The sequence below is a fragment of the Denticeps clupeoides genome, chromosome 7 (assembly GCF_900700375.1).
Source record: "Denticeps clupeoides chromosome 7, fDenClu1.1, whole genome shotgun sequence".
NCBI lineage: Eukaryota > Metazoa > Chordata > Actinopteri > Clupeiformes > Denticipitidae > Denticeps > Denticeps clupeoides.
This window is the reverse complement of record NC_041713.1, coordinates 6652726-6670524: the sequence shown is the minus strand read 5'-3', so window position 1 is coordinate 6670524 and position 17799 is coordinate 6652726. Positions and strand designations below refer to the sequence as shown.

The window sequence follows — 17799 nt, the reverse complement described above, 5'->3', positions numbered from 1 at the left end:
GATCGATTGGTGTTTAAAAAAAACTCAAATGAAATAGGCTATTTTCGGATAACTGGAAGTATCTTGTGCTACTTTGGCAACCCCGAGCAGCGGTGGCGTGTGGGTAGGACGCCCGGTCGGCCATATCTGCCTTTCCGCACCTCCTGAAGGAGAGAGAACCGGAGCCATGAAGTCCATCCGGAGGTTTAATCAAATCTCTGTGCGTTTTCGTACTTGCTTCTTGCGTTTGTGTTTTCCCTCTGTACACCTCTCTGCAATTCTCGTCTCGAATTGTACGTTAAGCTGTTTTCTTAAACCCCCATCCTTGTTAGCCACCAAGCGGCTAACCAGTTAACCGGTGTCTTGCATGCCATCTTCAATTTAATCCCGTGTTTATTTATTATGTGTTTATACGTTTTAATACCAAGACTTGCAATATGAGGTTTATTTTAATTTACGACATCCTCGAGTGACGTTAAGACGTCAACTATCCGCTGGCCCGCGAATGGCCATATTTCAACACACTGAAGGTCACAGTATCGTTTCTTACCAGGCTCTCTCTCTCCCTCTTTCTCTCTCTCTCTTTCTCTCCCTCTCTAACTTTCTCTGTTTTTTTTTTTTTTTTCTTTACCACCGTTTATTTTATGTCAGAATTGGAACTGGGCTTTGTAATCAGAAAATCCATATGGCATTATACATTTTTCATTTTTTTTAAATTAGTTAATTACTGCCATTCTATAATGCGAGTGTATTGACATGGTGTTTCACACGAGTAAAATGTTCTCATTTCCTGCTGCAGAAATTATATAAACGTAGTGCACAATATATTGTCATCGCCATGTGCCCGTAGCAGCCCTGTTTTTTACTTAAATCACATTTTTAAGATGGGGCTTTTCAAGTTGTCCGGATAATCTTTGCATCCCAACTTGTATGTTTTCTGCCCACAGAGCCGATGTTACTCCCTGGCCCAGCCGTTGCCCGTAAGTTCCCGCCGGGCTCCTCCAGCGCCGGTGCTCTCGCCCCAGGATGTTCAGGTATCAACGCTGTTGGTTGCGCTGATGGGGTTTTGTTGTATTTGATTTATTTATTTGTGATGACGCTGTTTCACATTCGCTCCCTCTCCAGGTCTCCAAGCTGGCGAGTGGTCTGGTGGTTGCCTCCTTGGAGAACTACTCCCCCATGTCCAAAGTGGGCCTGTTCGTTAAAGCCGGGAGTCGCTACGAGACTCCGGACAACCTTGGTGTGACTCACCTGCTGCGGTTAGCTGCCAGCCTGGTGAGTTGTCGCCTCGTGTAGCATGCTTCAGCACATCAGGCGTCTGATAGAAGTGCGCTTACCCTGCAGACCACAAAGGGAGTGTCTGCCTTCAGGATTTGTCGCGGGGTCGAGGCCTTGGGCGGCAGCCTCAGGTCAGTTTGCCCCGAACACGTCCTTCACTTGAGCCTCTTGCAAATGTATTTGCCGTCCTCTTTTATTATTATTATTTTCTTTTGGACTGCAGCGCAACATCTTCAAGGGAAAATATGGTTTACACTGTAGACTGCTTGAGAGATGACTTGTGAGTACCGTACGAGTCTCTACTTCAGATCTGAACATTCTTTCAGTTAATGCAGATTTGGCATTGCTTTGTTGCTGTTAGTCACGCAGTGATGGAGTACCTCGTCAATGTGACCACTGCCCCTGAGTTCAGGCCCTGGGAAGTGTCAGACCTGACACCCCGGGTTAAGTTGGACAAGGCTCTGGCCAGCCAGACACCTCAGATTGGTGAGTCCAGGTTCAGGAGTGCTGGGTTGTGTGCGGGGAGGGAGATTTTCAATTCACCTGCATCCGGTTTTGGTGTTTAGGTGTTGTGGAGAAGTTACACGAAGCAGCTTATAAGAACGCTCTCTCCAATTCCCTTTACTGTGATGACCACATGATCGGTCGCATTTCTTCTGAACAGGTAAGGAAATTAAATGAACGGCTTAAATTTTTTTTTGTTAAAACAGTTAATTGCCCACAGTACCAGAGTTTGAGATCCAAAGGTCTCTTTGGGGCAGTGGTGGCCAAATGGGTAAGGAAACGGACCCAAATCGAAATGTTGCCGAAAAGGTGCCACTGAGCAAAAGCACCGTTCCCACACACTGCTCCCCGGGCACCTGTCATGGCTGCCCACTGCTCACCAAGGGTGATGGTTAAATGCAGAGGACACATTTTGCTGTGTCGCTGTGTTTCATAATGACAGTCACTTCACATTTCAATTCAACACATGTACGTTTTTCATATTTACAGCTGCAGGCCTTTGTTGCCAACAATTTTACTTCTTCCCGAATGGCGCTGGTGGGGCTGGGTGAGTTGGAAGTTTTTAGGTTTTTTTTTTTTTTTTTTTTGTTGCATGTAATATTTAGTTTAGAACGGGTTTCAAGGTGTGACATTTTGAGTTTGTTTTTAGGTGTAAGTCATTCTGCTCTGAAGCAGATGGGTGAGCAGTTCTTCAGCAGCCATGGAGGTGCTGGGGCTCCAGGAACCAAAGCTGTGTACCGTGGAGGTGGGGCTTCACCGTTTATCCAAACAACTTATGATTGAAAATCTAATTAATGTTTGAATTGAGAAGGTCTGTGCTGTAGTTTATTTAATATTCTACTGCGGTAGCTCTGCTGAAGATGTTTGCAATCCGTGCCATTTACATTACATTTACATTTACAGCATTTATCAGACGCCCTTATCCAGAGCGACTTACAATCAGTAGTTACAGGGACAATCCCCCCTGGAGCAACTTAGGGTTAAGTGTCTTGCTCAGGGACACAATGGTAGTAAGTGGGATTTGAACCCGGGTCTTCTGGTTCATAGGCGAGTGTGTTACCCACTAGGCTACTACCACCCTACAGTTCTGTAGGGTGCCCTCAGTTCTGTTCTATTCACTCATATTAACCTGGCTTAAGAATGGTGGGCTTGACATTTTTTTAAACATGAACAGTAGACTTAGTTGGAAGTGAGTAATTTGTGACATTTATGACTCCTGTCTGTGGTGAACAGGTGAGCTCCGGGTGCAGAGCGGTGGCAGCCTGGCACACGTGTTGGTGGCGAGCGAAGCCGCAGTGGGCGGCTCTGCCGAGGCCAACGCCTTCAGCGTGCTGCAAAGGGTGCTGGGAGCTGGGCCACATGTCAAGCGGGGCTCCAGCGTGTCCAGCAAGCTCAGCCAGGGCATCGCCAAGGCAACCACGCAGCCATTTGATGTAAGTAACACATTACAAGATGTAGCAGACAGCAACTTACAATCAGTAGTTTCAGGGACAGTCGGGGTTAAGTATCTTAATCAGGGACACAGTGGTAGTAAGTGGGGTTTGAACCTTGGACTTTGTGGTCTTCTGGTTCGTAAGCAGGGCATTAGGTGAAGTTGACGTCTCTCCTTCTCCTCTAGGCCTCAGCCTTCAGCGCTGCCTACTCCGACTCTGGGCTTTTTGGGGTGTACACCATCTCACAGGCCCATGCTGCTACAGAGGTGGGTTTTATGGAAGGATGCGTTAATCATCTGCTTTGAGACAGAATATTGAAATGTATGCTTTCAGACTTGAATCATTAGGAAATCACTTTCTTATCAGTCATTAGGAAGTACCACTAGATGCAGCTACCTGATTGTGAGCTTGTAAGCGTGTTGTGACCTGTGAATCAAAGTCAATATAAGAATAAGGTTGAGGACCTTTGTGACATTGCTCTCATATGCATACAGGTGATCCGAGCCGCCCTGGATCAAGTGGCCGCCGTGGCTAATGGAGTTTCGGAAGCGGATCTGATCAGGGCAAAGTGAGGACACGGCATCAGATCCACAGACAGTCTGTGAACGTGGGGAACTATTTTATTAATTAATTTACTTGTGTATTGCGAAAGGACCCAGCTGAAAGCAGAGTACCTGATGTCCCTGGAGGCTACTGACAGTTTGCTGGATGAGCTCGGCAACCAGGCACTGGCCAGCGGAACCTACGCTGCACCGGAGTCTGTGACCCAGGGCATTGACTCAGTGACGGCCAGTGACGTTGCCAAAGTGAGTGAAAGCATATCTGGAGGGGGGGGGGGGGGGGGGGGCAATATCCATCCCTCATAAACTTGTACGAAGTGGTGGTTTATTTGTTTCACTTGTAAATACATGTAAAATGTATTGCATTTGATATGGTTGTTGATTTGCGTGTTTTTAATGCTTCCTCATTCGCAGGCTGCAAAGAAATTTGTGAGCGGCAAGAAGACCATGGCAAGCAGCGGACACCTGTCAAACACGCCCTTTTTGGACGAGTTGTGAAAGGAAGATATTTATTTTGCGTAACTGCGGCTGGGTTTTGCCTTGCTGCTTACTCAAGAAGGGGTCCTGACCACACACACACACACACGACTGCCATCGCGTTCGACACAGTGTCACCGGCCATGTAAAGATTGTCTCTTAAAGTGTGCAAAGAACAGTTTCTCTTCCACTGTATATCTGATGTAAATTCATTAAATGGTCTGATGTAAAGAAGCAGTTTTCTTGTCGTGGTTCTGCATTCAGAGAGACTTAAGTTATTGTGTAAGATTTAGAAACTAATTTGTGTTGATGTGAAACTGGGGGAAATGCTTACAGGACTTTTTTAAGTGAGTTTGCGTGCAATATAAACTATACAATGGTGCTCTTTTAGGGGGGCAGCAATGCTGACGTGGCTGCCCTGGAACTGTGGAGCGCTATAATAAAATTGAGAGGCTGTGGCCCAGGTGTGCTTGGTTTTGCTTTGTCGTGACCGTGGTCTGAACCCGACGGACCGCAAGCTGCTGTGTCCGGAACTGAGCGACTCCCGCCGGCAGGTGGCGGCAGCGGCGCTCCGGCTTCCCGCGGAGCAACATAACAGCAGAAGTAGAAGAAAGAAAGCGGGATTCTCAGACGTTTGAAAAGTAAGACGCCGTCGCGATTATTATTATTAATTTTTGGCGTTTAAAAGAGAACAATTTAACTTTTGACTAAAGGGCATTCGATAAAACGCCCTCTTTTAACGTTTGATTCCCGTAATGAGCAGTGTGCTAACTGGCTAAAACACGGCTGTGTATAGGATCTATGTAAACAACGACCATTGAAATGTGAATGCTTAAACGGGATAACTTACTGTACATCGGCGTGTGCTGGGTTCATTTCAGACATGGCGTCCCTCCACGACCTGCAGGAGTCCGCGGACGCGCTCGTCCACTTCATCAAGAGCAGCAGGACCGAGACGAAGCTGCGCGACAAGCTGCAGGAGTTCTTCGCGCATCACGTGGAGACGAAGGAAACGACGACGCGGCTCTTGAACGGTAAAGAACCCTGCGCAACCCTTCCCTGCGAGCCGCAGACCATTGCTTTGAAACCGTTCCTTCTTGTTCCGGTGAAGACATTGCCCTGTCGGAGGAAATGGTTGGTCAGAAGCTCCTGGACCTTGAGGGCCAGAAGAGCCAGTTGTCCCAGGAGCTGAACCAACTGGACCAAGAGCTACAGAAGCACAGGACCAGAAGTCAGAATCTGGACTCGGAGCACCAGTATCCTTTCCCAGAGTGTTGTTTTATAATGAACGTTCACATTAGAGGACCACATTGAATGTAAGGTGGGGAGACTACACTGCTCAAATATATATATATATATATATATATATATATATATATATATATATATATATATATATATATATATGGAGCACTTGTACAATAGAACTCCCAAATCAATAACACTTCTGTGAACTGGAATAGACAACAGGTGGAAATTATAGGCAGTTAGCTAGAGGTGTGGTGTGGTTCTGCAGGTGGTGACCACAGACCACTTCTCAGTTCCTATGCTTTATGGCTGATGTGTTGGTCACTTTTGAAGGATGGCGGAGCTTTCGCTCTAGTGGTAGCATGAGACGGAGTTTACAACCCACACAAGGTAGCTCAGGTAGTGCAGCTCATCCAGGATGGCACATCAATGCGAGGTTTGCTGCGACTGTCAGCATAGTGTCCAGAGCATGGAGGTGCTACCAGGAGACAGGCCAGTACATCAGTCAACAACCCAGCAGCAGGACCTCTTCCTCCACCACAAATGTGCATGTGTCTGCTCAAACGGTCAAACAGACTCCAAGACAGTGGTATGAGGGCCTGACGTCCACAGGTTGGGGTTGTGCTTACATTTGCCAGAGAACATCAAGACTGGAAAATTTGCCACTGGTGCCCTTTGCTCTTCACAGATGAAAGCAGATTCACACTGGGCTGCAACTATCAAATAATTTTGGAATCGAGTATTCTGTCTTTTTTTTTTTTTTTTAATCGAGTAATTGAATAACTCCAACTTTTGCGTTTTTAAACAACTCTGTCAATAGTGTGTTATGCAACTTGAAAATCCTCTTAAAATGAGCAAGCAATTGGCTGTTTTTATTCAAACACTTTTATTAGATCAAAGCTTAAAACTTTTGGGTTACTGGCTTTGATCTTTCTGTGAAACAATCAAAACTATGAAACATACGTTAGCCAATTTATTTTAATTAAAAAAGGAAAAAGGGGTGTACCCCCTGCTATAGCCCATCTGAGAATAAAGAGAGAAAAAAGTATAAAGGTACAAAATGGTAAAAAGAATATATAAATAAACAGTTTCCAGTTGTATCCCGATGAGGTAGGTAGGTAGAATGTTTGTCTTTGTGCAATGTTATGTGCAAAATAGATAGAGAGAATTTGTCTTAGTGCATGTGTGTGCAAATTTATTTTCTGCCAATAAATCGTGCCTCCTTAAATCTTTGAAATGCACTTCAGTTAAAACAGTCCGTGTAAAACAATGATACCATTCCCCAGACCAGACTGTCCAGGTGTTGGCGGATGCTTTAGTCCAGGTCTGGGAGGAGATCCCACCTCATCAGGATAAATTTAATTTTTGTGTGATTTTTGTTTTCAGCAGATTTAAAGAAAAAAGTATTTAATTGGAATATTTCATTCATTCAGATCAAGGATGTCTTATTTTTGTGTTCTCTTTATTTTTTGAGCAGTGTATATATAAAAAAAGACAGTGTTCATGTAAGTTGAATGATTGTGTAGCAGAAATCAGGTCAATATTGATATAATTCCAAATAATACAGCAACATATGTAGCATATATTCCTTGACTGCCCCAGATTTCTACAGAGAGAGCTGGAAAGACTTCGTGAGTCTGACCAGGAGATCCAGACTTTGCAGCAGGAAGTGGATGAGGATACAACAGAGGTCATCCCATCAGCCATGTAAGAGGAACACCAGGGAGCCACGTTGAAGATGGCTGACCATCTCTGTGAAATCTGGATCTTTGAACCTCTGAAATCTTGTCTGTGTTTCTGCTCCATCCTGCAGTTACTTGGCACAGCTCTATTACAAGGTCACAAGGATTAAACTGGAGCTTGATTCGGAACCACACATTTTGAAAGGAGGTAAGTTTTCTTGAGTTCTGAACAATTTTGAAGAACCGAAAATTGAGTAACGTGTGAATAATTTACACCAGTGCGGTAAATATTTCAGTTCACTATGGGAAGGACGCGGCAACCCCCATCAACATTGACACGGCTGTTCTATCTCCCTGCGCTGTGAGCGACAAACTGTGGGATCTCGTTAGCACGGAATGGAACTAAAACTTTTCTGTAATGTCATGTTTGTTTTGTGTTTATGTTGGCTTTATTTTGAGTGGAATTTTTGATGTTTCAAAATGTTTAAATAAAATTGACAAAACTGATGTAGCGCTTCTAAAACTAAACACAAGGTGTCACTGTTTGCATTGCTTTCATCCAAAAAGCACAAACATTTCCAGTCTTTGGGAAGATCTCACAATAACATAATCAAATAGTTTGCCACTAGTTTTCCCTCTATGTGTGTAATTATTATTCATTATTTTCAGTGCAAATACTTTAGGTGCAGATAAACACAGATATTAAGAAGTTATTTCTCTAAGATGCAAAACGTTTTAACAAATCTTAAGTCAAATAAGTGTGTGTGTAAAATTTGCTGCTTTTAAAGAAATAAGAATGTGAAAGAGAAATAATACATTAAATTCAGCATTGCTTCCCGTCTGCAGTGGTGCAAGTGTCCAACCTTAATTTTTTGGCATGTACCTAGATAACAGCTGTCTTTCTGAAATTAATTACTATTATTTTCATTAGATACGCTTTAAACAACATACCTCAAGTCCATGATTTTTGCTCAGTTTTGCTTAATGTTATGTTTGAATTTTAAGGTTATTGTGCCCATATAAAAGAGTTTAAGAACTTGAAAAGGCTTCATCAACATTACGTTCAGTTGTTTTGACTGTAATATGACTCTCAGTAACTGGATACTAGGTTGTTGGTTTTGTTATTTTTGTCACAAGACTGCTTTTGTCTGCATTTTTTTTTAAAGAAAACATTCTTAAGGCAGCTTGGTTAAGCGAAACACTGTCCTTCAGGTTTTATTGTATATTCTGGTGAATTCATTCACATCTTAAATGCCATTTCACCATTCTAGAAATCTACAATTAAAAATGCTTTTCCTTCACTAACAAATTGAAATGAAAATAAATAAGCAATACTTTTCATATTAGGAGAGAGTTGCAATGATTTCACAGAATCGGGTGTTTCTACCACTTTAAAGCTTTCAATGCCTTCAGAGCCCCAGATTTTTGTGATGCAATTACTTAAATTGAGATTTTTACCGATGCAGTTCTGAACTTATGTACAATGTACAGTAAACTTATGGGCAGTGTAAATGCATAATTTACACACAAATCATTACAGTCATCTGTTCCCAGTCCTCTGTAAGTGAGTGTTTGTGATTCGCCCGGTATGAAAGACTTGCAAGTAAAAAATGACTGACCACACAAAATAATTTATTATGAACTTTTTTTTTTATTTATTATTAATGTGCATATGCAACAGTATGCTACAGAAGCATCATAACTTAACCTGGTAATATCAATGACAAATAATGTTACAAAAAAAAAGAAGTCAGACTTACATTATAATATAATATACATAATAAAAAAAATCTTTCATTTGTACATATATGTACACTATTGCTTTTACATGAAACACACACACACTCAAACAAACACAGAAATGGTGATGGTAGGCCGAGCTGTATAATGGCGAAAAAGCTGGCACGTTCTTGGTTCTGAGAGTACAGTTTACAGGAACAGCGCTGCATCTTCCAAGGCCCCTCACATGTGGGTGGAGGCACTTTTTGTGACGTAAGTAAAGCATTGCAGAACCACAAGATGTCTATCTGTGGCCAGCCACTCCAACATCTGCTGGCATGTTTTTTTCCCCCTTTTCTTTTCTTTTCTCTCTCTGGAAAGTTGCTATTTTCGGATGTATGTGCTTGTGCTCTCTGACTGTCCCGTCGAGCCTTGCCTTCAAAGGAAGTGTATCCAACAGCATTCCCAGAAACGCCCTGGTGGGCTTCGTGCTAAATTGAACCGGGGCGCTGGCTTCGGGTTTTAAGTGCACGTCATACTGCTCATGTAGGAGAAGCTCACAGCTAATCATCTTTCACAGTGACTCAAGGGCTTGTTCAGTCAACCGGTAAGCTGAGTTCTGAGTGATAAGGACGAGAGTCCAAATCTGAGGCTACCTTGAATTGTCCCTTTGCATTTTCCCCACTCCTCCGAAACAGAAAGTAATATTCCGGATTTGAGGCTAGATGATATCCCACACCCAGGAATTCATCCCTTGGATTACAACAGTTCTTAGTCCAAGACGTGACGGAAGGCATCAGGTCTTACATATCCTGGGGTAGATGGCTTTGATTGTGGACGGAGTGATGTTCCCTGAGGAAAGGGTGGTCTCCACTCCCTCTAGTCTGTGGGAAGGCACCTCGGTTTTGCTGGTGCTGCACTCCAAGAAGGGCATTGCAATCTTCTTGACCTGCCCGTCCTTGGTCAGGAGACAATAGCGGCAGAGCAGCCGCAGTATGGCCCGCCTCATGTCCTTGCTGGTCAGCGTGTAAATGATGGGGTTGAGCAGCGAATTGATCATGGCCACGCCCAGGAAGTAGTCGGCCCGGAAGAGCACCTTGCAGCCCCCTGCAGGGCAGAAGAAGTCTGTGAGGAGCAGAGCGAAGAGCGGCATCCAGCAGGCGATGAAGACGCCCAGCACGATGGTGACCGTCTTCAGAAGGGCCATGTACTTTTGGGACTTGCGCGCCAGGCCCTTGCGCTGGGGGCCGAAGCCCATGCGCTGTGTGTTGGTCCTGACGATCGTGAAGATGCGCACATACAGCACGACGATGGACAGCAGCACGGCCGTGAAGATGGTGACGCAGAAGAAGATGTAGCTTTTGGCGTAGAGCGGAAGCACAGTGGAGCACTGCTCCAGCAGCCCCATGCAGTTCCAGCCCATGATGGGCAACACACCCAGCAGGACCGACACGACCCAGCTGGCGCCGATAAGCATGAACATGCGGCTCCGCTTGGCCCCCTGGTAGGGCTTCATCCTCACCATGGTGACGTGACGCTCAATAGCGATGGCCAGGAGGCTGATGACCGAGGCTGCCAGCGTGATGAAGACGCCTCCCTCCCTCACAAACCACTGGAACGGGGTCATTCTGAGCGTGTTGGCCCCCGACGTGATGATGTTCACCATGTAGGTGAAGCCTGCCAGTAGGTCAGACAGTGTCAGGTTGCCCAGCAGGTAGTACATGGGCAGGTGGAACTTCTTGTTCTTCCAAATGGCCACCAGCACTATTGCGTTCTCCAGCACAATGAGCAGACAGATGATGATGAAGATGATGGCCTCAGGTTTCAGACCCTCCCGGTACTTGTTCTCCTTGAGCTTGCCCGTGTAGTTGTAATGTGCCACCAGGACGGTGTTGCTTTGGTACTCACTGTACATCTGGAGCAGGAAGCCACCACCAACGGGCGTTGGTACAGCTACAGCGTGGCCAGCGTGCAGCTGCGCTTCCATCTTTACAATTCTTACCTTTAATTTTACTGCCCCAATACGAAAAAAGAAAGCTCCGGCAGTGAATCCTTTTACCAACTAGTCCTTTCGCATGCCATATTTTAAGTCCAGCGTTGAAAACATATCCTTCATGGGATGGGGACAACGTGTGGCAATCAGCAGCTTGGTTTTGAAATCTGAAAAATATCAGATGTCCTTAAAAAGGAGTATTCCTCTTCTTCTCGAATCTCAGTAGTGCCAGTCTGCAGTGAGCTCAAGAGGACACCCTGTAACAGAAAAACGCATAAATACTTCTGCAGTAGAGAAATGTAGGACTATGTCAATAATATATATTTTAAAAAATTGTGGCATTGATTAGAATTAAAAATTATTTTTTTTAAAAACTATATGATAAAAAAAAAAAGCAGAACTGACGTCTACATGCGAATTTAATGTACTGAAAATGACATTACATGCCTCGGTCTTGACTCATATTCATTCCGATTTTGCTGTTTTCTAAAAATGTCGAATGTTTAATTGGTCCGATAAGCGTTACGATCGTTACGGCCGCACTGACTACTAGAATGGAGTAGACTAGTAAAGTTGTCCTACTAGAAGGACGAGTGTGTCGTTCTCTGTGACGGCATCGAACGAGCACGCGCGTACAGACTGACGGCTGCGCGCGCGCCCGAGGTCGAAAGTTGACTTACCGCGAGGACGCAGCCGCTCAGCGCGCGCGCACCGACGCACTGTGGCCGTCCCGGGACGGGGCCGAGGCTGGTTAGAAGGGGGCTGGACCCGCCACGCCCCGCCACGCCCCGCTCCAACGCCGGAGGTGTGACCTGCTGTCGGGCTGGACGTTATTAAACGGCAAAATCCTTCCGCCGAGTTCTTTGGTAATTTGTAAATTTGTAATTATTATTATATACAGTACAGGCCAAAAGTTTGGACACACCTTCTTATACAATGTGTTTTCTTTATTTTCATGACCATTTACGTTGGTAGATTCTCACTGAAGGCATCAAAACTATGAATGAACACATGTGGAGTTATGTACTTAACAAAAAAAGGTGCAATTTAACTGGAAACATGTTTTATATTCTAGTTTCTTTGCTCTGATTACTGCTTTGCACACTCTTGGCATTCTCTCGATGAGCTTCAAGAGGTCGTCACCTGAAATGCTTTTCCAACAGTCTTGAAGGAGTTCCCAGAGGTGTTTAGCACTTGTTGGCCCCTTTGCCTTCACTCTGCGGTCCAGCTCACCCCAAACCATCTGGATTGGGTTCAGGTCCGGTGACTGTGGAGGCCAGGTCCCCACTTTTTGTTAAGTACATAACTCCACATGTGTTCATTCCTAGTTTTGATGCCTTCAGTGAGAATCTACCAATGTAAATGGTCATGAAAATAAAGAAAACACATTGAATGAGAAGGTGTGGCCAAACATTTGGCCTGTACTGTACATTCTTTTAGATTCGTAAAAACGGGCAGTCGTGAGGAGCTTGGTGATGGACGGTGGGTGTGATGAAAGTTTGAGTAATTCAAGTGAAATATGAAAAATGAGCTCAGAATGAACTGTTGACCCGTGCTTAAAAAAGTTTCTGTTTTTGAACTACACCAGCACTCATTAAGCAACCATCTTGCAGAGTATTTCTTCTTCTGTCCCTGACAAAAAAATCCCACCCACCACCCCCCCCCCCCCCCCTTTAACAGTCGACACAACTTGATCGCGCTGGGTGGCTGCAGACTGCATGTCGGAATTATGTAAGTGCAGTGAGAGCTTGTGGCGTGGCGGCGGGACTTTCGTTAAACAGGAAGCTCTGTCATTGTGCCTTGAAGGGAGAGGGATATCCTTGAGGTACAAAAAAGTAACTATGAACTCATGCAGGGGTTGTGCTGGATTCCGTAGCGTCTGTCCTCGAACCACGGGGGAACACTCTGTCCTTTGCGCCAGTGTGATCATCGCCCGCCGACCTATAAAACGTGAGTCACAGACGGGACTCACGGGACGCGGGTACACGACAACAACCAGGCAAACAGCCCAGGGTGATGAAGATCTTCGTATCGTTCGTCAGGAGCTGAGACCAAGGGGAGGGGGGGGGGGGGGGTGGCGAAAACGTGAGATCCGCGGTGCGTACGCCACATCGAAAGGTCACAAGGTCACGGTTAAATTTAAAAAACACTTGAACTGGGGTCCGCAACTTTACTCACCTGTTGCGCTGCAGCCTGCTGTCCCAGGCTGCAAATCAGCACAAAAGCTATTTAAGCCGCAGCCCCGTGCCGGCGGCTCTTTTCCGCCCGTCGGCTGCCTCTGGGCTTTTTTCCTCCCCTCCAGAAAAGGGGGCTGGGTGGGCGTGGGGCTGGGAACAGCCAAAAGGCCGTTGACCCCCGACTGTGGGGGCTCAGCATGTAACCCCCCATTATCTCACAAAGGATCTGGACAGCCTGACACTTCGGCTGGTCCCACCTCCACCAACTCGCTCACAGCTGGAATTCCCTGACTAATAAAGCATTTACTTTCCGTCAATAACTTTTCATAGTTTGTTATGTCTGTGAAGATTCTATGTCGTCCAGTTGAAGTTGTCATGGCAACTGGACTTCCTTCTTTACGGTAGAACAGTTTCATTCTGCATCCACAGAACATTGTCAATCTTACCATGTTATGATAGATAAAATTTCAAAAATGCTAATGAGCTATAATTAATTTTTGCGTGCCCTTGCATGCCTTAAGAATGACTTGAAGAAGACGAGGAATCCCTCGTATCGTACACTGGAAGTTGCGTGTTCTGATTGTGTGTGGTGGACATGAAGGTAGAAGTTGCCCGGCATTGGAGACGCGCTCTCCCTCACGTAGAGTGTTGTTGAAGATGAGTTCCTGTGACGTGGAAGCTCTTCAGAGGAGGAAGTCTGAGCGGTGGCCTTATTTGGTCGCCTCATCGCTAGAGGTCATCTCAGCCAGGGTCCTCAACAGCTCTTTTTGCAATGCTTTGATTTATTTCGGAGGACGCGAGTGGTTTATTCTGTGGTAGAACTGGTCTGGTTCCAGGTCTGCTGACCATCATTGTGATTTTTTTCCAAGTGACAGATAATTATTTAGTTTCAGCATCGCCTTGCCAGGAACGGATGGTTTTCTTCTGGGCAAAAATGTAATATTCATTTTAAAACAGTCTGCTTTCTTAACATTATGGATTTAACACAGATCTTGACATGTTCCTGAGGGATTAGATTCCATGCTGATTCAGCTGCACTGTGCCACACATGTGAACATCCTGGTCCTAACTAGCTATAGTTGCACTTTGACGCTGAGAGAAGTATTCATGCGGGAGAGAATTACTCTTTCGTTCCTGGCCCTCTGAGAACCTTGCCTCACTAGGTGGAGACCGGACCATGTGAGATCATGGGAAAAGCCGTACCCTCGTCCATTTGCCAGATTACACTGTGTTCACTATTCTCCTCTACTGGTAACGTTTCTGTAAAGTGTGTGTGTTTATGTGTGTGTGTATAAAAACCCTTCTGACTCTTCAGGGTCCTGAATCATGTCCCCCGCCCACACATGTACACGCTTCAGCTCTAAAATATGAACGCTGTGGCCTCTGCAGCAAATTAAGTGCTTCGGACCAAACGTAATCCCTCGATCGCTTCTAAAGCCTTTAGTTTCTCGCTCAGCACTTTCATTTTTACCCCCGGCCAAGACCGTAAGATCGTGCATCCGTTCACAGAGCTCCAGGAATGAGCAGTGTGGTATCGGCCCGAGACGCTGTCCTAGCCGCTTCACCCTTGTGTGATCAGATGCGGTTGGAAATGAGAAATGGCTGCATAAACAGTGTATGAGACCGCATGGTTTTTCTTCCAGGGGTTCATGGTGTGTGTCTTTAAGATTAAAACAAAATTGCAGGAAATGTATGCTGAATACTTCACCCCTAAACCTTTCCCTTTAGGAAAACAACTCTGGAGAAGCTCTGGAGAAAAAGCTGTTGTTCAGGCCAGAATTGTTTGACAATTGACTACGCTCCTCTCAGTCAATTATTTTCCCCCATCGACTGCTGAAGATGTAAATGATTCAGAGTGAAATGGGTGAGCGTTGGATATGCTTCTTCTCCATGTCAAAACTGCGCCATCCAAGGAAGATACTCATTTGATGAAGGCACAGCACACAGTGCACACAACGAAATTTGTCCTCTGCATTTAATCCATCACCCTTAACGATCAGTGGGCGTCTGAGGAGCAGTGTGTGAAGCCATGCTCCAGGGACTTAAGTAGAACCTTGGCGGTTGGGGATGTAAACCCGCAATCTTTCATTTACGTGTCCACATCCTTACCCCCTATGCCACCCCTTTTTTTATTTCTTTAAAGGCCTGCAAAAAAATAATTGAATAAGGGGGCTTCTGCGGCGTACGGTTATGTAATGTTCAGTTATTTATCATTGCTCGTTGTGCAACATACATAAATACATTTCTATTGTGTGTCTAATGTATCAACTGTTATATGTGTGAGCCTTATAAATTGCCCCTCAGGGACAAATAAAGTTCTTTGAATTTGAATTCCAGGGTGCTTCTAAACATTTTTTTCTGAACATTCCTTCTTTGAGATCTGCCATCTCTCTTTCCATTTTTTTTAAACAACAAAACTCTTAGAGCACTGCATAAAAAGGCCAGACGTTCTTTACTGGGGACGTCAAGCAGTGAAACAGAGATTAAAGAGGAATGTTCCGCTGGCTGTAACAAACGTTGCCATTTTAATCTCGTCTGAATCAGAATTTCCCTTTATTTCTCTCACGGAGCGAGTCGACAGGCCAAGAACGTCTCGCGGAGTTGGATGCTGTTGCGGTCAGCAGGGATTTTTGATAGAAATAAACACAGGAAGACGTGGCCGTTTGGGAACAGGCTGATTACACTTTAACTGTGCGTGTACACACACACAGTTGTCTATGGTAACACAAACATCCTCATCTACCGTAAACTTTTCAATAAATTTGCCCTAATGGCTTGACGAGATTGTATTTGAGCACACTGGTAAATCTGCACAAAATTTTAATACATTCTTTCTCATTTACATGGGAAAAACCTTACAAAACCTTCAATTAGATCAGCCTGCAGGCTCATGGCTCATTTAAATGTAAATAATTATATAAAAAAAAAAAAAACCAGAATTAGATGTGTTTTTGGATACATATGATAATTGAATAATTGTAAATGTGCTTTACATTTTTCACGTAAATGTGGCAAGTGCCAGGTCTCTAAACTGATCAGAGGTCGTTAACCCCCTAGCACTCAATGCGCTGGGGACAATAGATAATTACCCCACCTTAAAAACAGAGCCACAGTTCACAATACAATGGGGTCCTGATGCAGACCTGATAAGGCGAACAGCCTCCACGGTGCTCCAAAAAATGAAGATGAGCTGATTCCGTCGCTACACTTTCTCTTCTTTCTCTTCTCACGTTTCTTTGACAAGTCGTTGGGCCAGAGAAGGACAGTTCAGAAAGTCACCTCCTGCACTGCTGTGATTTGAGGCTTTTTCTTTCACCATCTCACTCCGCTGAGCTCAGCGTTGTTGCTAAATGAACGGCCTCATCGGGCGGTTTTCAGACCGCATATTTCTGTCCAAGCTTCCCACAGAATCTGGGACGTGAGTGGAGCAGCTCGCTTAAAGCTTGTTTTGTTCTGTGTGGGTTTTGGGATGAGTTCATCCTTTTCAGAGAGAATGGATGGAGAAAAGGGAAAGCACTTCCCGGACTCAGTTTCATGTGAGTCATAGCAGTTGTTTGGTGTTCACAGAGAGCATTTGGCCGTAAAAAAAAAAAAAAACTCCCCAAATGTGGGGTGATTGAAAATTCTTCCATGGCTTCCGCCTGTGTAAATGAAGTGCGGCTGTGGGTGGAAGTGGGAACCATAAGAGCCTGGCGAAAACTTATCAGAGTGGGTTGGAAAAACCACCCCACCCCCATCACCCCCCTCCCTCCATGAGGGAAAGCGTTGTGGCCAGAGCCAAGTTTGACTTTTCTACATGGACACAGGATGAGGAGGGGCATAAGAGGTTTAGCAAACGATGACGAGGTTTCTCCACACCGTTCATATCTACTTACTTCTGAAGATTATGCCCTTTCTCGTGACTTTTGATTTCAATAAGAAGTGTCTTGTGTACATTACAGCCACAACAGATGATGATAAGTGTAGCCTATGAAAAATTATAAATTAAACAGACATGCATTAGAGTAATATTTGTGGTCACTGTTATCTTACTAAAGGGAAGGACATTATTCATATAAAAAATATTCCCTGTTTTTGAGTTCATAGTTGTGATACGTTGTATTCAATCAAATACAATGACAGCACAAAGTCAGGCTTCAACTTGGTAAGACAAGTTGAAAAAAAAGTACCATTCTTTAGAACCAGAGCTCCCCAGAAGTTTACCTAAGCAACCAGAGTCTGGAATGTCCCATAACCACCAAGCTTGTGGGCTGAGATGTGTTGATTCAAGATCATGATGCCTCTAATGTCTCCAGTCTGCATCTAAAATGCAACACGTGACGCCCAGCCAAACTGCCGGTTCAATGTTTTGACATCCTGTTCAGAAGGTTAATCTACGGTTAAAGCTCAGAACACTGGTCTTCCCAGCAATCATTCAGTTATATTGTGCTTGGTTTCTCCAGACAGGTTTTGTGGTTTTCAGATGGGGTTTCAGTCAGGAGCTTTTCTCAAGGACCCCTTGTTTTTTATTGGGAAAATGGGGCTGAAGGAACCAAGGTTCTCATTCCTCACAGTGTTTATTCAATTACGCAAAGAATTTTGTTAAAAGCTTGTGAGGGTGGAAGCCTCCACAGGATTGTGACATTATTACGGACAGGCATTTTAGTTTGTTTAGGCTTTTGCCGTTTTGCAGGCTGCGGCCGGGGCAAAGGCTCCAAATGGGATTCATTAGGTTGAACAACAAGTCAGACATCCCGATGCTTTTGATTC

General features: G+C 44.8%; 3 protein-coding genes across 4 annotated transcripts; 2 read left to right on the top strand and 1 right to left on the bottom strand.

Moving 5' to 3' along the window:
• The first annotated feature begins 78 nt into the window (after positions 1-78).
• On the top strand, positions 79-4465 carry uqcrc2a (ubiquinol-cytochrome c reductase core protein 2a). Its single transcript, XM_028986636.1, has 14 exons — positions 79-199; positions 927-1013; positions 1105-1254; positions 1324-1388; positions 1481-1537; positions 1619-1743; positions 1824-1921; positions 2251-2308; positions 2411-2506; positions 2995-3194; positions 3380-3460; positions 3689-3762; positions 3847-4000; positions 4169-4465. The coding sequence occupies exons 1-14, from the start codon at positions 167-169 to the stop codon at positions 4250-4252; spliced, it is 1362 nt and encodes a 453-aa protein (XP_028842469.1). The 5' UTR covers positions 79-166; the 3' UTR covers positions 4253-4465.
• A 355-nt stretch (positions 4466-4820) lies between these two features.
• spc24 (SPC24 component of NDC80 kinetochore complex) lies at positions 4821-7840 on the top strand. Its single transcript, XM_028987430.1, has 6 exons — positions 4821-4872; positions 5113-5265; positions 5343-5487; positions 7082-7186; positions 7293-7369; positions 7458-7840. The coding sequence occupies exons 2-6, from the start codon at positions 5115-5117 to the stop codon at positions 7565-7567; spliced, it is 588 nt and encodes a 195-aa protein (XP_028843263.1). The 5' UTR covers positions 4821-4872; positions 5113-5114; the 3' UTR covers positions 7568-7840.
• Positions 7841-8789: 949 nt separating this feature from the next.
• On the bottom strand, positions 8790-11632 carry s1pr5a (sphingosine-1-phosphate receptor 5a). 2 transcript variants are annotated; one of them, XM_028986681.1, is made up of 2 exons: positions 11554-11632; positions 8790-11130 (listed from the first exon to the last, which is right to left on the bottom strand). In XM_028986681.1, the coding sequence occupies exon 2, from the start codon at positions 10865-10867 to the stop codon at positions 9677-9679; it is 1191 nt and encodes a 396-aa protein (XP_028842514.1). In that variant the 5' UTR covers positions 10868-11130; positions 11554-11632; the 3' UTR covers positions 8790-9676. The 2 variants fall into 2 exon arrangements, with proteins under 2 accessions (XP_028842514.1, XP_028842515.1); XM_028986682.1 differs by lacking the exon at positions 11554-11632 and adding an exon at positions 11317-11543.
• Positions 11633-17799: the final 6167 nt, after the last annotated feature.

Coding starts and splice junctions, on each gene's coding strand:
- uqcrc2a (XM_028986636.1), top strand. CDS start 167: ATGAAGTCCATCCGGAGGTTTAATCAAATCTCT. Junction 1,255..1,323: donor TGCGGTTAGCTGCCAGCCTG/GTGAGTTGTCGC, acceptor CTTACCCTGCAG/ACCACAAAGGGAGTGTCTGC. Junction 4,001..4,168: donor CGGCCAGTGACGTTGCCAAA/GTGAGTGAAAGC, acceptor CCTCATTCGCAG/GCTGCAAAGAAATTTGTGAG.
- spc24 (XM_028987430.1), top strand. CDS start 5,115: ATGGCGTCCCTCCACGACCTGCAGGAGTCCGCGGACGCGCTCGTCCAC. Junction 5,266..5,342: donor GACGACGCGGCTCTTGAACG/GTAAAGAACCCT, acceptor GTTCCGGTGAAG/ACATTGCCCTGTCGGAGGAA. Junction 7,187..7,292: donor GAGGTCATCCCATCAGCCAT/GTAAGAGGAACA, acceptor TCCATCCTGCAG/TTACTTGGCACAGCTCTATT.
- s1pr5a (XM_028986681.1), bottom strand. CDS start 10,867: ATGGAAGCGCAGCTGCACGCTGGCCACGCTGTAGCTGTACCAACGCCC.